At 36.7% G+C, this 15,126-nt stretch overlaps 1 protein-coding gene across 1 annotated transcript in view; it reads right to left on the reverse strand.

Moving 5' to 3' along the window:
* FHOD3 (formin homology 2 domain containing 3) overlaps positions 1-15,126 on the reverse strand; it is a 707,140-nt gene that overhangs the window by 14,660 nt on the left and 677,354 nt on the right. The window contains 2 exon segments of the mRNA XM_072599353.1: positions 1,050-1,073; positions 8,336-8,528. Of these exon segments, the coding sequence (XP_072455454.1) occupies positions 1,050-1,073; positions 8,336-8,528 (217 nt within the window).

Genomic DNA, 15,126 nt, shown 5'->3' on the forward strand with positions numbered 1-15,126 from the left:
TAATTTGGAAAAGGAATTTAACCTGGAGGTAGTGATGGGCAAAGAAAAAAATCTGTGGAAAGATATATACATGTTATATTACATGTAAACTCATGCTGAAACAGTGAGATAATATCCACTACTTTTGGTAGTGACAGACATTTTAGTAGTTTTAACAATCATCTGCATAAAAAACATGCAAACTGGTGTTTTCTTGTTCTATGAACCATAAATTCTAGACCAATCACAGCAGCATTCTGAAGGAGGCAAGCTAATACTTCATGGTGAATAACTCTATGATGCTAAATATCTAGCTGAATCCTGAAAAATTCAATTATCTAGATTTTGGCAGGGGAAACACTGCATTTCCATAATTTGACTTTTTTCCTTTTTACCCAGGAGTTTGGCATTCTATAGATCCAGCCCTGGCCATGGTAGTAAGGCAGTTTCATAAATCATTCTACAAAATTTTAGGTCCACAACAATTGCCTGAAGACTAGATAGCTGTCATTTATATCTTCCAATGATAATTCCCCTCTCTTGTTATCTTCACCTTATTTTATTTCTACTTGTATTACCAGGTTCAATTAATGCAAATATCAGACAATTTAGATTTCAAGAAACAAAATAGGAGAGTCAGAAAGAGCAAGAATAGATTTCTGAGATTTCTTTTCCATATTCCTGGAAATATTTCATGTTCAAGAATATTTAAGAGTCAAAATTTAAATCTTTAGCCCCTTATTTCACCAAAAGAGCTGGGCTACCCCTGAGGGTCAGTGGGCATTTTTCCTGGTTTCTGTTTACTTCCAGTGGCAAGGAAAACATAATAGGATTCAGCCTGAAATTCCTGAAAATCCTGCCTCATGGCTGAATGAGAGGAAACAATGAAAATCCCCATAAAAAGCTGTTAATGATAAAACTGTCAACCAAACACAAAATTCCAAGTGTAGGGTTTCAAGCCCCTAAGTTTCAGATGCTGAGCACGTCACGCTGCTGGTGTTAGGAACAGACTTCACAGCACACCCCAAAGAGGTCAAGAGCATCATTCCAAGCTTTGTAAGTAAACATACCTCAACTTCATCCTCTTCATCAGTCTATCAGAAGGGAACAAATCATACACAGAAGGTAGAACAGATTCTTAGCGATTACAAAAGCAAAGCATGTTCTTAGAGTTCTTGACATTTTCCTCATTTTCCAAATAAACTCAGTAAACATAAAAACAATGGCAATTTTCTAAGTGGATCCCCACTGCCTACCTCATCAAGTGTATTCATAATGTGGCACAAAGTATGATGATGAACTGGGATTTGGGAGACTGATTCTAGTCCCAGATCTGATATCAGCTACTTGTGTGTTCTTGGGCAACCTAGAGAAGGCTCTTCTTCTGTGAATTCTAGAACTAGATGAAATGATTTTTAAGCTACCTTTTCAATCTCAAATTTTATAATTCTCCTTTTCCTATCTTTGGAGATTCTCCATGCTGAGACCCTAGACTTACTATCCATCTTTCATTCACTGATTCAATCCAATAACATTTACTGGGCACCTAATTTGTAATTGATGGTCTATTAAAAACTACAGGTACCGCAAAGGTGAAACAGACATGGACCTTGCTCTCACGGAGCTTAGAGTCTAATAGAAGATTGTCTTTCATTTCTCACTATTTCGCAATAGTCTGGTCAGTTTCCATCCTGTCCTATGGACGTGCCATGCTCACCTTTCCTCCTCTTGTGCCTTTGCTTGGATTGCTCCTGGTGCCTGTAATATCCTCCTCATTCTCTATTCTTAGAACTCTAACTATCCTTCAACTCTGACCCAAGATTTACAGGAAGCCTGCTTCAGGAACCATCCAGAGACCTCTTAGAGCATGTCAAGTCAGTGCTATACAATTCAGCACTTAGTAATATACTACCTTGTATAGCTTTTTCTTGAGTGTTTATTTTATTTCCCCAAGAAGATTATAAACTACTTGAGGGCAAGGATTTTATGTTTCTTTATAGTATCCCTCACAGGAGGTGGTACATACAGTGCTTGACAGGAACAAAAAGAATCATTCTATCTTAGAATCTGAAAGAACTGGGAAGGAAGGCACCAGATCTTAATCTCCCATCCTGAGGCAGGAAACTTCTCTATCATATCCATAATATGTGGTCATTTCACTGCTCACTGAATAATTCTAGTGATGTTGTTTAATTGTTTTTCAGTTGTGTCCTACTCTTTGTGATTTCATTTTTTCTGGCAAAGATACTGAAGTAGTTTGCCATTTTCTTCTCTAATTCATTTTATAGACGAAGAAACTGAGGCAAACAGGGTTAAGTGACTTGCCCAGGGTCATACATATTTTCCTGAATCCAAGCCCAGTGCTTTTCTATTCCAAGCCCACTGCATCCCTTAGCGGTCAAACCCTACAATTACTGGACTAGGAATAATGAAATGACATCTGGGTTCAACTTCCTACTATGTCATTTATTAGGTCTGTGACCTTGTACAAGTTACTTATAAAAACTTCTCTTAAACTCAATTTTCTTACCTTCAAAATAGGAATAATTATAATTGTACTATCTAAATCAAGGAGTTGTTATGAGGAAAGGGCTTTGTAATTTTTGATGTGATAGAGACATTTTAATTATTCAAATTTTGCTTAGTTTTAATTTTTGGAAGCTCTTTTGTATAACTGAGTCAAAATTGCCTTCCAAAATCAACCGTTTTAGTTTTGCTCTCTGGAGCCACACGGGATGAATGTAATTTCCTTTTCCATGTGAAAATCCTTTAAGTATTTGAAGACAACTATCATTTGCCTTACAAAAAGTCTTCTTTCCTTGAATGATATGGTTTCCAGACTCTTCCCTATCCTGCTTGCCTTAATCTGGATGTATTCCAAGGTGTCAGTGGCCTCCTGTAGGTACTGTCAATGTTGTCCCTATGAATATGGTCTCACCAGCACCCGGTATAGTGAGATGAATTATCTTCTGAAATCTGGGCACTAAACTTCTATTCATGCCATCTAAAGTACCTTTACCTTTTCCTAACGTCTGCTGTGAATTGCTGGCTCATACTGACTTTATGGTCAATTAAAACTCCTAAGTTTTGTTCATAAAAAATGGCTTCCAAGGCAAGATCTCACACATTGTGTAATTGTATAATCTCACAGTTGTACAATCTGATCTTTTTTTTTTTTTTTTTTTTTTTTAGTACAAATGCAGAACTTTACATATTTACCTTTTAAGTTTTATCTTGGTTTTGGCCCCATATCCTAGTTAATGGAATAGCACAGTCCTTTGCGTATAGTAATACTTAATAAATTTATTAACTGTTGATTGAAAAATACAATTTTTCATTTTAATAGTTCTCCATGCATTAGCTTTTCTTCTCACCTTAATAAAGAATGTTAACTGTTTTCTTATCTAAAATATACTTATGACATGTTTTACTGCTTAGACTTCTGTGTAGTTTAATTTTATTGAGAAATAAACTTCTTTTGGAAGCATAAACTGTAACATGGTTGAAAATAGCAGCATTTGCCACATAGGATTTACTCAACTCTCCCCTTGGTCTGGCTCTGTGTTGAATATTACTTCAAAAGGACATCAAAATATCAGAGTGCAAACTATTAAAAATCTTCCTATTTTGAAACTTTATTTTTTAGTTTTACTTAGAATGTAGTTGTGTTGGTGATTTAATAAGCTTGGGTTTAGTAATGTTATAAAGTTTATTTCTGATAGATACTGAAGGAAGATGTAATGGAAAGAGCCTTGAACCAGCTAGGTTCAAATTCTAGCTGAGTCAGAAGTAGCTCCAAATCCATTGTGAATTCCCTGCCAGTGGTGGTCCTCATGAGCAGTCTGGATGACTACTTGTCATGAATGTTGCAGACAAGATTCCTGTTTAGATATGGCTCATATTAGAGAACCTTGGAGGTCCTTCCAACCCTATGTAGTCTTTTAATCAAAGTATTTCAGACTCACATGAGTTAATAAAAGCTTTATAGTATTCTTTGGTTGTTTCACAGAAATACATTTTATTTCTTCAAATAGACTATAACCTCTCTAAGGAAAGGATGAGTTTCTTTTTCTTTCCCCTCTTCAATACCTTACACAGGATAGGGTTGGATCCCTTGAAAGATTTTATCATAGTATAATTAGGTGAATCTGGAACTGATTAAATGACTCAATCTAAAGAAATTGGCTTTTAAGGAAGTTTCCATTGGAATGCTTCAGGGATCTGTGATTGGCCCTGTTTAATATTTTTATCATTGAATTGAATAAAGACATAGATAGTATGTGCATTAAGTCTGCAGATGCTCCAAACATGGGAAAGATAGTTAACATGCCATGAGAGAGAGCATCCAAATATATCTTGAAATAATCTAGATTACTGGATCAAGTTAAATTGAATGAAATTCAGTGGGATAAATGTAAAATTTTACACTTGGATTTTAAAAGTCAACATTAAAAACGGAAGACAGGGGAGGTATGATTAGAGAGCAGGTCATCTGGAAAACATCTTGAGGTTTAATGGACTGCAAGCTCAATACAAGTTAATAGTATGATATGGCAGTCAAGAAAACTAATAGCATCTTGGGCAGCATTAAGAGAGACATAGCGAAGGCAGGTGAGAGTCCTGTGTCATACCACAATTGATACATTGCATTCCGCTCTGAATGCCATAATTTAGAAGGACAGCAATATGCTGGTGGTTGTCCAGAAGAGAGTAATCCAAATGGTAAAGGGTCTTGAGATGATGTTGTTTGAAGATGGGTTGAAGAAATTAGAGATGATTAGACTTAACAGAGACATGACAGAGGGTGTAAAGGGGATCATATAAAGAGGGGTATTTCCTCTGCTTGGCCTCAGGGAGGATAGAGGAGAAGGAAGGATAGAATCTGGTTCTCAAAATTAAAAAAAATGTTAAGAATTGTTTTAACATGTAATTGGGGAAAAATAAATATAAATATTAAATATAATAATAAATTATAATAATATATTATATATAATATCTATAATTGATAAAATTTTAAAAATATTTTTTAAAAAGTTGCCAAAAGGCAAATCTACATGTGATATTTAACAAAAAAAAAATTATCTTTTGAAATGGATAGAGCAATATTCAAAGGTGGAATGGGCTGCTTCAGGAAGTGGAGTACTCCCTTTCATTTGGGTTCCAGCTGACCAGTCTGAGACTCTGTGATTCGCAGAGGTAGACACAAGCATAAGATGGCACCATTTCCCTTGAAAAGTCTTTAAAAGTAACATCCTGAAGTTCCAGTAGATGGGGATATGGCTATGTGAATGAAGACTACATAGAAAAAAGAAGTGACAGAAGCTGTCTCTTCCGACAGCAGAAAGGCTGGGGTATTTTCCTGCTTTGAAAAACTAAAAGATGGATTAGATTCTGCTCATTCCTTGTCCTGACCTTCCCAGCAACATCCGTACTTGTAAATACTTTAAGTATATAGAATATAAAATATAATTTGATATGAAATTTCAAAATATAATTTAATATAAATGTATTTAATACAACATAAATAAAATTTTTAGAAATGTCCTCTTGTGTTTCTAATCTGAAAAAGGAAGATATAGTAAATTAACTAGTTTTTATTCTTATGTATATGGCAAAAAACAGTGCTTTAACAGAACTTGCAAAAATATAGCAGATATTTTTAAAAATAATTTTCCACATTGATTTCTTATGGCACAGTGAACAGAGTTCTGGGCCTGGAGTCAGGAAAGCCAGGTTCTACTTCTACTAATCTCTCTCTGAATATAACTAGGCCAAACCTGAGATGACAGGCACAAAGTAGGTCACTGAGCTCATAATGGAGCTCATGCCAATCATTTTATTTCACTGTCAGCTAAGTGGCATAGTGTGATGATTATATGACCTGGAAATAGGAAGACCTAAGTTCAAGTCCAGCCTCATATACTTCCTAGCTATGTGACCCTGGACAAGTCAAATAACTTCTGCCTCAGTTTCCTTACCTGTAAAATGGGGATAATAATAGTGCCTACCTCCCTGGGTTGTTGTGAGGGTCATGTGACAGTATAATTATAAGGCACTTAGCATGCTGCCTGGAATGTAGCAAATACTATAGAAATAGTATTGTTATTATATTATTATCTTGTTAAAATTCTCCTTTCAAGGCTCAGTTCTGGTGCTACCTCTTTCATTCACCCTTCCTAAGGAGCTTCAGCTGAGTAGGCATTTCTCTCCATTCAAATTTCCTGAGGCTTAGGACTTGGTAAATATTTATTTGACTAAATCGAGGGAGACCTTCTATCTTTTCAGTTCCCCTTGAGGTGAAATTTGGGCAAGGAGTTTCCCACTTGACCTCAGTTTATTTTCATACTTTTTTTGTCTGCAAGTAGAAAGATGCTTATCATCCTCTGGATACAGAAGCCAAGAAGTGTGAATACTAAAGGGAAAACTCAGTTGTCACTGCCATTAAGAAAGGTGTCCAAGTGTCTATAGTTCCTTTGGCCTGACTGATGCTTGGAAGCCCTAGTTCTCTTGAAGCATTACAAGGATTCCTGGAAAGCAAGTTTAATCTTGACTCCCAAAGGATGGCTTAGAGTTCCACAGAGTTAGAGATGAAGACATGAGTCTGTTGGTCTAGAAATTAAATTCTGAGCAATGAATGTCATTGTCTCCAGCTGGTTGCCATCTGAAATAAGTTTTCTCTCTCTTGTCTGGGGAATAGAGTCCTGATGGAAACCATTCACTCGGAAGTATGAACTCAGTTTCCAAGGTTTGGTCAAGTGGGTCTGGAACCAGGTCCTACACATTCTTCTATGAACATGTGACTCACTAGATAGTAAGGGTTGGTGGAGGGACGTGTGACAGGGGAAAAATTTTAATGCTAAGTTATACAGTATAAACACGTATCTCTAACTAGTATGTAGATGAATTACTTATATACTGCTTTCCAATGAACACGACTGAAGAGGGAGCAGATTTATTCTCTATACTTCTATAGGAAAGAACTAAGATTAATGAAAATTTTTGGGATGGGTTGGACAGATGTTGGTTCAAAATGAACAAAACAAAACAAAAAAACTTTTCTGACAGATGTCCAAAACTGAATGATGATAATAATATTATCATAATCTACATTTGTATAACTTACTACGTAGCAGTTTAAAGTTTATATAGCATATTCCTCTCAAGAATCTTAATGGTAATAGATAACATTTATATAGACCTTTAAGGTTTGCAAAGTCAAGGATTATGCTAAATGGTTTACAAATATTTCATTTTATCCTCACAACAAACTCCCAAGGTAGGTGCTATTATTATCCTCATTTTACAGATGAGGACATTGAGGCTGACAGAGGTTAATACTTTGCCCAGGCTCACACAGCTAGTGAGTATTTAAGGTGAGACTTGAACTCAGATCTATCCACACTCCAAGTGCAGTGCTCCTACCACCTAGCTAGTCCATCTATGATCCCTATTTTACAGTTGAATCAATTACAAAAATGACTTAGCCTATGGCAAAATCACTGAAGTATTTAAGCAGAGGCTGAATGACTCTCTATCTGGGATGTTGTAGGAGGGGATTCCTACTTTGGCTAGGGGTTTGATGGTCCCTAAGATCCTTTCCAACTTTCTAGGTTTTGATTGCGTGGCCTGCACAGCCAAGCTCAAGTTATTTTCTGAACAACCAAAATAAAGGAAACGTGTAATTTTGTTGTTGTTCAAACAACTGGACTAGGCTGTCCATTTGCTAGATCACAGAACTCCACTGTTTGGAAGTTTAAGTCATAGGGACCAACCCTTACACCAGGCAATCTGTCGTGGTATATAGGCACAGCTGCTATCTTCATTTATTATATGATCTGACATTTCCTTTAAGTTTATTCCTCATGACTTGTCCTGGTCAGGCCTATTAATAACGATGATAATAACAATAAAAACTCATTTATATAGCACCTTTACATATGCAAACTTAATATATGTTTTCTTATTTGATTCAAATGAACTAACATGGAAAAAAACCGATGTGGAAAAGATCATGGAATAGCTCCACATGATTACAAAGATTCTACAATTCCACATCTCACAATACTGTCTACGTGAAGTAATCTTAAACCACTGAGAAACCTTGCCCTAGGACAATTCACTATACAGAGCAAGCTGCCATAAGGAGCAAAGATGGTAACGGGAACTAGAATGCAGTCTTGGACCTTGGAGGGCATTTTGTTCCCCAAAGGATCTTATTATAAATATTGGTTTAAGGTAAAGCTCTCATATCCAAATGTTACAGCGAGGCTCCTGTGTTCGGCATTCAGAGAGCTGTGTTTATTTATTTTACTCAGAAGCAAACTCTTTGGCAGGAGGCGGATTTCTTGGCACTTACATCAGTGATCATTTTCCCTCGGGTCTTGTTTCTCTCTCTGTGGTTTGCTCGTTTCTGTTTCTGCTGTAAAGCCCGTTCCCGGGTAGTGCGATATTCCAGGGCAAACTCGCTGATGATTCTACAGAATTTATTAATGTTCACATCACGGATTGCGTAAGGGGGGTGACCCATAAACAGTAAGAAGGAGTGGAATCTGTAATTTAGAGAAAAAAAAAGAAAACTATTTTCTTTTTTAAGGAAAATGATTCACTTTTCTAAAAACTCCCAGTATAAAGAAATCCAGCCCATTCCCTTTTCCTTTTTCCTTGTCCAATACATTCCTCAGTTGGCAAATCCTTTTTGCTATTGCAAAGATTTTGGATAATGAAACATCACTGGCATGATATGATTAAATACAAAATGCAAATAACTGACAAATTCAGCCCACTTTCTCAGACTTATGATGGTGATATTTCCAGAATCCCATTTATTTGCATTACTATATTAATTGGTATGTATACATATACATATACATATATATATAACATTTAAAATTTAACAATGAAAATATTCATTCATAAGTTTCATTTATCTTAAACCACTTTAAAAGGATGACTAAGAGAATTTTTAGAGAAGAGGACAGAAGTTTTCCATGCCACCTCAGCAATACAGGAAGGAAAGAATTCCTACTTTATAGGGGTCTGCAAAATGGTCAAATAATTTCATATGCCTTAAGTTTATAACTGTGACCTTAGTCCATAGCATGGGTTCTGCTTTAAAATAAAACATACATCTAAATGAAGTGTCAGGTGCAGTTAAAGATGAACAAGGTTCAGCAGAGAAAGCACATTCCCACATCAGACTTGTGATTATTACTGCTGCTATGAAGGCTGAAATAATTTAATTCAAATAAGACTCTTAACCTGAACTACAAGTATCAATCAACATGTGAACATGTTGGTTGAGCCTAGGTTCTTGCTTTGAAACACAGGACTATAGGATTTATCAACCCTTCTTCAAAAAAACAAAGCCAAATGACAACAATCCCTCCCCTACAATGTCTTCGAATTAAGAAAAAAGAAACAGAGGTCAGCTTAGAAAGCTTCCGAAGTCCTTAGGACAAGAATGACTCATATAATCTAGAACCCAGTCAATGCAGTTTAAGAAGGATATTGATAACCTGAAGAGTATCTGGGGGAGTTCAACCAGAGTGGCCTTGAGTCCTTTCCATATGAGGATGAAAAAAAAAACTGGACATGTTTAACCTGCAGAAGGGAAGAATGAGGGGGGACATGATAACTGTTTTCAAGTATGTAAAAGTTGCCAAGTGGAAGAGGTATTGGAGTTATTCTTTTTGGCCGCAAAAGGAAGAAGTAAGATTACCAAGAGGGTATTACAGAGATCAATCTAGGTTTGATGTCAGCATTAATTTCCTAATAATTGTTCAGTCCTATCTGGCTTTTTCTGACTCTGCGGATCAAACTGTCCATGGGGTTTTCTTGGCAGAGATACTAGAGTGGTTTGCCATTTCCCTTCTCCAGCTCATTTTACAAATGAGGAAACTGAAGCAACCAGGACTTGTCCAGGGACACACTGCTAATAAGGATTTGAGGCTGGATTTGAACTTAGGTCTTCCTGACTCCAGGCCCAGTGCTCTCTCCACTGTGCCATCAGCTGGCTCCTCCTAACACAGCTGTCAAAAAATGGATTGAGCTGCCAGAAGAGGTAGTGGATTCTCTTTCCTTGGAGTCTTAAACAGAGGCTAAATGACCCTTTTGGGTTATTTTGTGATGGTAATTTTTTTCTGCCACAGGGTGAACAAATGGCTACTGATGTCCCGCCCAACTCTCAAGATCTGTTATTCTGAGTGATATCCAATATCATAATACTGTTTACTAAGACATCCATAGAGACAGATGTCCTGCTTCCAAAACTGGATACAAATTCTTAGCTTATTTCTTTTTTTAATAAAATATTTTTGACTACTGATTTTTAATTAATAAAGATCCATCTGCTCTTTCTCCAATACCTCCATCACGCACCAGCAACTTTGAGTAAGAAGTACCATCAATAATTTTTCTATTAGTATGTAGCTTGTTATATGCTAAGCAACAAGATGGTCCCATAAATCACATAAATTCCCATTGTGAATTGGATTCCACAATGCACTTTCAATGTGTAGGGATCAGACCTACTAATCTTTATGAACCATATTAGTGTAGACAGGCAGTACCAATTTGTCTGGCTAGAGGTTTATGGTCAGAATGACTACTGGAACAATTCTGTGTGTGTGTGTGTGTGTGTGTGTGTGTGTGTGTGTGTGTGTGTGTGTGTGTGTGTGTGTGTATGAAAATACCTATCATGGGTATGGTTCTAATGAACTTGGTGGAAAAACTTCTATTTTACTTAGGAAAATAGAGGAAAGTATGGGTGAGGATGTAGGGAGTTCTGATTAATGAGGTGAGGGAAACATAGGTACTTTTGGTAGGTAGTCTCTGTTTGGTGAAATAACAATAAGGGCATTAGCTGAAAGAGAGGTGGTAGTAGCAGAGGCAACGGAACTTTGAGGAGAGAAGATAAGGTTGGAACAGCTTCTGAAGAAGGTAAGAAATAGGATTAATCAGAGAAAAATAAAAATATTGCCATGTAGCACTGATAGTCCATTTAAGATTAGATAACATGCATTTGTAGTAGATACAGCTACCATGGGAATCTGAGTTCCCCCACTAGTGTTCTGTAGCTCAGGGGTAAAGGCAGAGAAAGTAGACGGGGGGTAACCCAGAGGTCACAACAGACAGGATATAAATGGTGGTAAGGCAAGGGAGACAAGGGAGTCAGAAGTAGAGAGCAGTATATAGCTAAAGTGGTCAACTATAAGGTTAAGACTCCATCTCCCTCCATTGCTTCCTCCAGTTTTCTTTCTAACCTTGAGAACATCCAATTGGAGTACACCAAGTATGGCTTTATTGATGGCAACATGTTGGCTTAAGTTAGCCCCTGTGTTTTTTATCTCTGTAAAATGACTCGACATCTCAATGCAGGATGCAGTATATGAAGGTGGAGAATTTTGTGATCACCCAGTGAGAAGATTCATCCTTCAGGTGTTCTTTGGGAATCTAAGGGTTTTAGGGTTAGGGTATCTAACCTAGAAAAGACAAAAAAGACTTCTAAGATCAGCTCTGATCTACCTCCTGAGATTAAGACCCTTATTCCAAAGGCTTAATAGAAAGGCTTAACAAGTATAAAACTGAACTTATCTTCTTTTCTCCTAAACTTAACTTTTCCTTCTAGTTCCCTTATTTCTGTTAATAATGCTACTTTTCTACCAGTCACCAAATGCTAGAAATCTCTGTCATTTAATACTCTTCCTTTTCTTTCTCTCCTACTTCCAGTGTCCTCATAGATTCTCTTTCTACAGTGCCTTTCACATCTATTTTCTCCTTTCCATTATCCATGCCATCACTTAAGTTTGGGCTCTCATCATTTCTTATCTGAATAACTACAATGGCCTAATTGGTCTTCAGTCTTTCATCCCATCCCACACAGCAGATCAGGTCAGGTTAATTTTCCAAATCAAAAACCTTTGATGGTTTCCTTACTGATTATAGTCTCATATCCCTCTATGATCTGACTTTAACCTGTCTTTCCAACTAGACACTCACTACTCTTCCCTGTATCTCCCTAGATTCCCAGAATGGAGCCTTGCATATATCATACATACTCAATAAGCATTTGTGAAGTCAGTTTATATAGGGTCTGGAAACAGGCTAAAAAGTATTACTCAGTGGAGAACTTTAGGGAACCTACTTTAACAAAAAGAAATAATTTGCCATTAGCAAAAGTTTGCAGTCAATGGTGATTCTTAAGTATTTAAGGGATGAATCTTTAAATTTGAATAGATTCTCCTAAGTAATACACAGATAAACTGATTTAGCTCTTTGCAGTTAGGTGGTACAGTGGATAGAGTGTTGGGTCTGAAGTCAGAAAGATCTGAGTTCAAATTTAAACCAAATACTAGCTGTGTGACACTGGGCTAGTCCTTTAACCTCTGTTTGCCTCAGTTTCTTCAATTGTCAAATGGGAAAATAACAGAAAATGCTTCACAAAGTTTTTGAGAATTAAATGAAATATTTCCAAAGTTCTCAGCACAGTGCTTGGCACATAGTAGATTCTATATAAATGCTTATTTATTTCCCCTTCCCTTCCCTTGTTTGAATGTTTACATACTGGTTTGAATACTGGAGTTTGAATTAAATAGATTCAACTGTATAGGAAATAAAAGAGTTTCAATTCCACATTCAGATATTACTCTCATTGAGGATGGAAAGAGTAAGAAAGAGGTGATAGTAGCTCTGTGGGATGGAAATGGTGTTGATGAGGGACATTTTGATGGATGTACCAGTAAGGACAGGAAGTCATCCTACCTAATGTAGAACATCTAGTCACCTACAGTCTTACTTTTGACGGAACCTTTGGATTCTGCCCAATTCTGTTAGTCATCAGAATATGAAATAGGACTGATGGAGAGAAGGAAGATATTGAGGGAAGAAGGAAAAGAAAATCTATCCATGTAACTATTATTGATATCTGTAAATAAAAAAAACATTTAATTTTATCTTAATTCTACCTATTATACTAAGAATAATGAAAAATCATCTCATGTATATGTGTATATACATGCATATACATGTACATATGTGTGTACATATGTATTTATTTATATATGAGACATACATGAGCACCTCTCTGTTAGCAAGAGAAATGCTCTTAAAAAGTTGATTTTAAAATAGTTTTTTGGGGGTAGCATTTACCAATATTTTAAGTGCACCAGGGTAGTCAAGAACTTAAAAGAATCTTGCTTTATCTTCTCAGCAGAATGTAAGCTCCTTAAAGGCAAGGGCTGTTTTGCTGGTATTTTTGTATCCCAGGCATCTAGCATAGCACTTGGCAGGGAGTGGGTACCAAACCACTGTTTTGGTTGGAGCAAAATGAAGCAAATCTGTTCAGTGTTTGTGTGAAGCCAAAAAACTAGCATGATTTCAAAGAGACAAGGAATGAGTCAGTACCTTGTATTGTTAACATATTTTTAGCTTAATTTGAAGATCTTTTCCATCCATTAATAGGCCCATGTAATCTGCTTAAATCACATGGAAGTCTAAGTCACACGTGAGGGGAGGAGCTTGCTGAATGGGTGGAACAGAAGAGGCAGAGCTACAGCATAGCTGAGAGGAAGTACACTAGTCAGAGCTGAGAGAGAGACAGGAAGCAGGCAGTTGGTTGTGGGTGAGAGAAGGGCATTTTGCTTGAGGGTGTTCATTTGTGGGAAGGCCTGATAATGTGTATAGACTTCTTGGTTACTCTGATGGACTTTTTTGTTATTATGATGGATTTGGTTTTGTGGTGTTGGGATTTGACTTCCTGATGTCTGAAGAAATGTGTTTTTTCTGCCTTCTACATGGAGAGCCTGTTATACTTTATGATTCAGAACTACGCCAGCATATTCATAGTTGCCCTTGTTGCTGTGAATATTGCCTTGGCGATATATACCTTCATTTCTTGGTTCTGACACCTTACTGGTTCTATGACCTTAGACTTGGGTTTCTTCATCTATAAAGCGAAAATAATACCTTTACAGACTGTCTCATCGGGTGTTGTAAAGATAAAATAAGATATCGTATATGATGCCACACAAATGAGATAACGTATTTAGTGTCATATGCTAAAAATGCTGTTTAAAAGGTAAGGTAAAGTGAATAACTGCCCCATAACTTGGTGTTTGTCTCTCTCTGTCTCTCAGCTTACTTTGTTCATGGAAAGAAAAAAAATAATCCAGACCATATAGACTGTGTCTTTAAAGTTCATTTTAGTGATACTGGAAACTTGATCTTCATATTGAAAGCCTCTTCTATATGTCCATGGATGCTTCTGAGTCACTTGCTGCTTAGAGAATCAGTAATTTAAAACATATGGTGCTATATTAAATGGATGATGTTTCTATCTAATTATATACTCTGTGAAATTATACTCCTATAACATACCCTTTTCCCCTAAGGAAAAATATGTGAGTTGTGCATGTTGTCTACGTGACAAAACTGTCTGATTTCTGCAAAGATTGCCCTGCCCTAACCACTTTTAAGCACTGTATGACTTCCTTAACTTCCTAGGGCCTCGGTTTCCTCGTTTGTAAAATGAGGGGTTCTGTGTCTGATTACACAATACTTTTACCAGTAAAGAAACACATGGTCTGTTAAAGGTGTTCATGACTGAAATGGATCATGAAACCAAGTATCCTGCCAATTCTGCCCTTGTTCCTTTTTCAACCCTTTAAAATTTTATTTTTTTCAATTAACAAGCATTTATTTTCTTTTCCTTCCAACTCTCTCTCCCCTGAAGAAAAGATAAAGAGAGAAAAAGGAAACCCTTGGAAGACATATGCATAGTTTAAAAATAGTTCCCACATTGGCCATGCCCAACAACTTAAGTCACATTGTACATCTTGAGCCCATCACCTCACTGACAAGAGGTGAGCAACCTCATCAGTCTGGAAAGCAAGGGATGCCCATCAGTTCAGTAACTGAACAAGTTACAGTATATAAATATAATGGAATACTACTATGCTATAAGAAATGGTATGATCCAGAGTGAGGTGAGCAGAAACAGTAGAACAAATTATAAAATGAAAGCAATATTGTAAAGACAAATGACTTTGAAAGACTTAGAAACTCTGCCTTTGTTATTATCCTCCAGAGACAGAATGCAGGCTGTAGTAAAAGACCTAATAATTGGAGATGTTAGCCAAGAAATTGGAAATT

Source organism: Notamacropus eugenii, chromosome 4 (genome assembly GCF_028372415.1).
Source record: "Notamacropus eugenii isolate mMacEug1 chromosome 4, mMacEug1.pri_v2, whole genome shotgun sequence".
Taxonomy (NCBI): Eukaryota; Metazoa; Chordata; class Mammalia; order Diprotodontia; family Macropodidae; genus Notamacropus; species Notamacropus eugenii.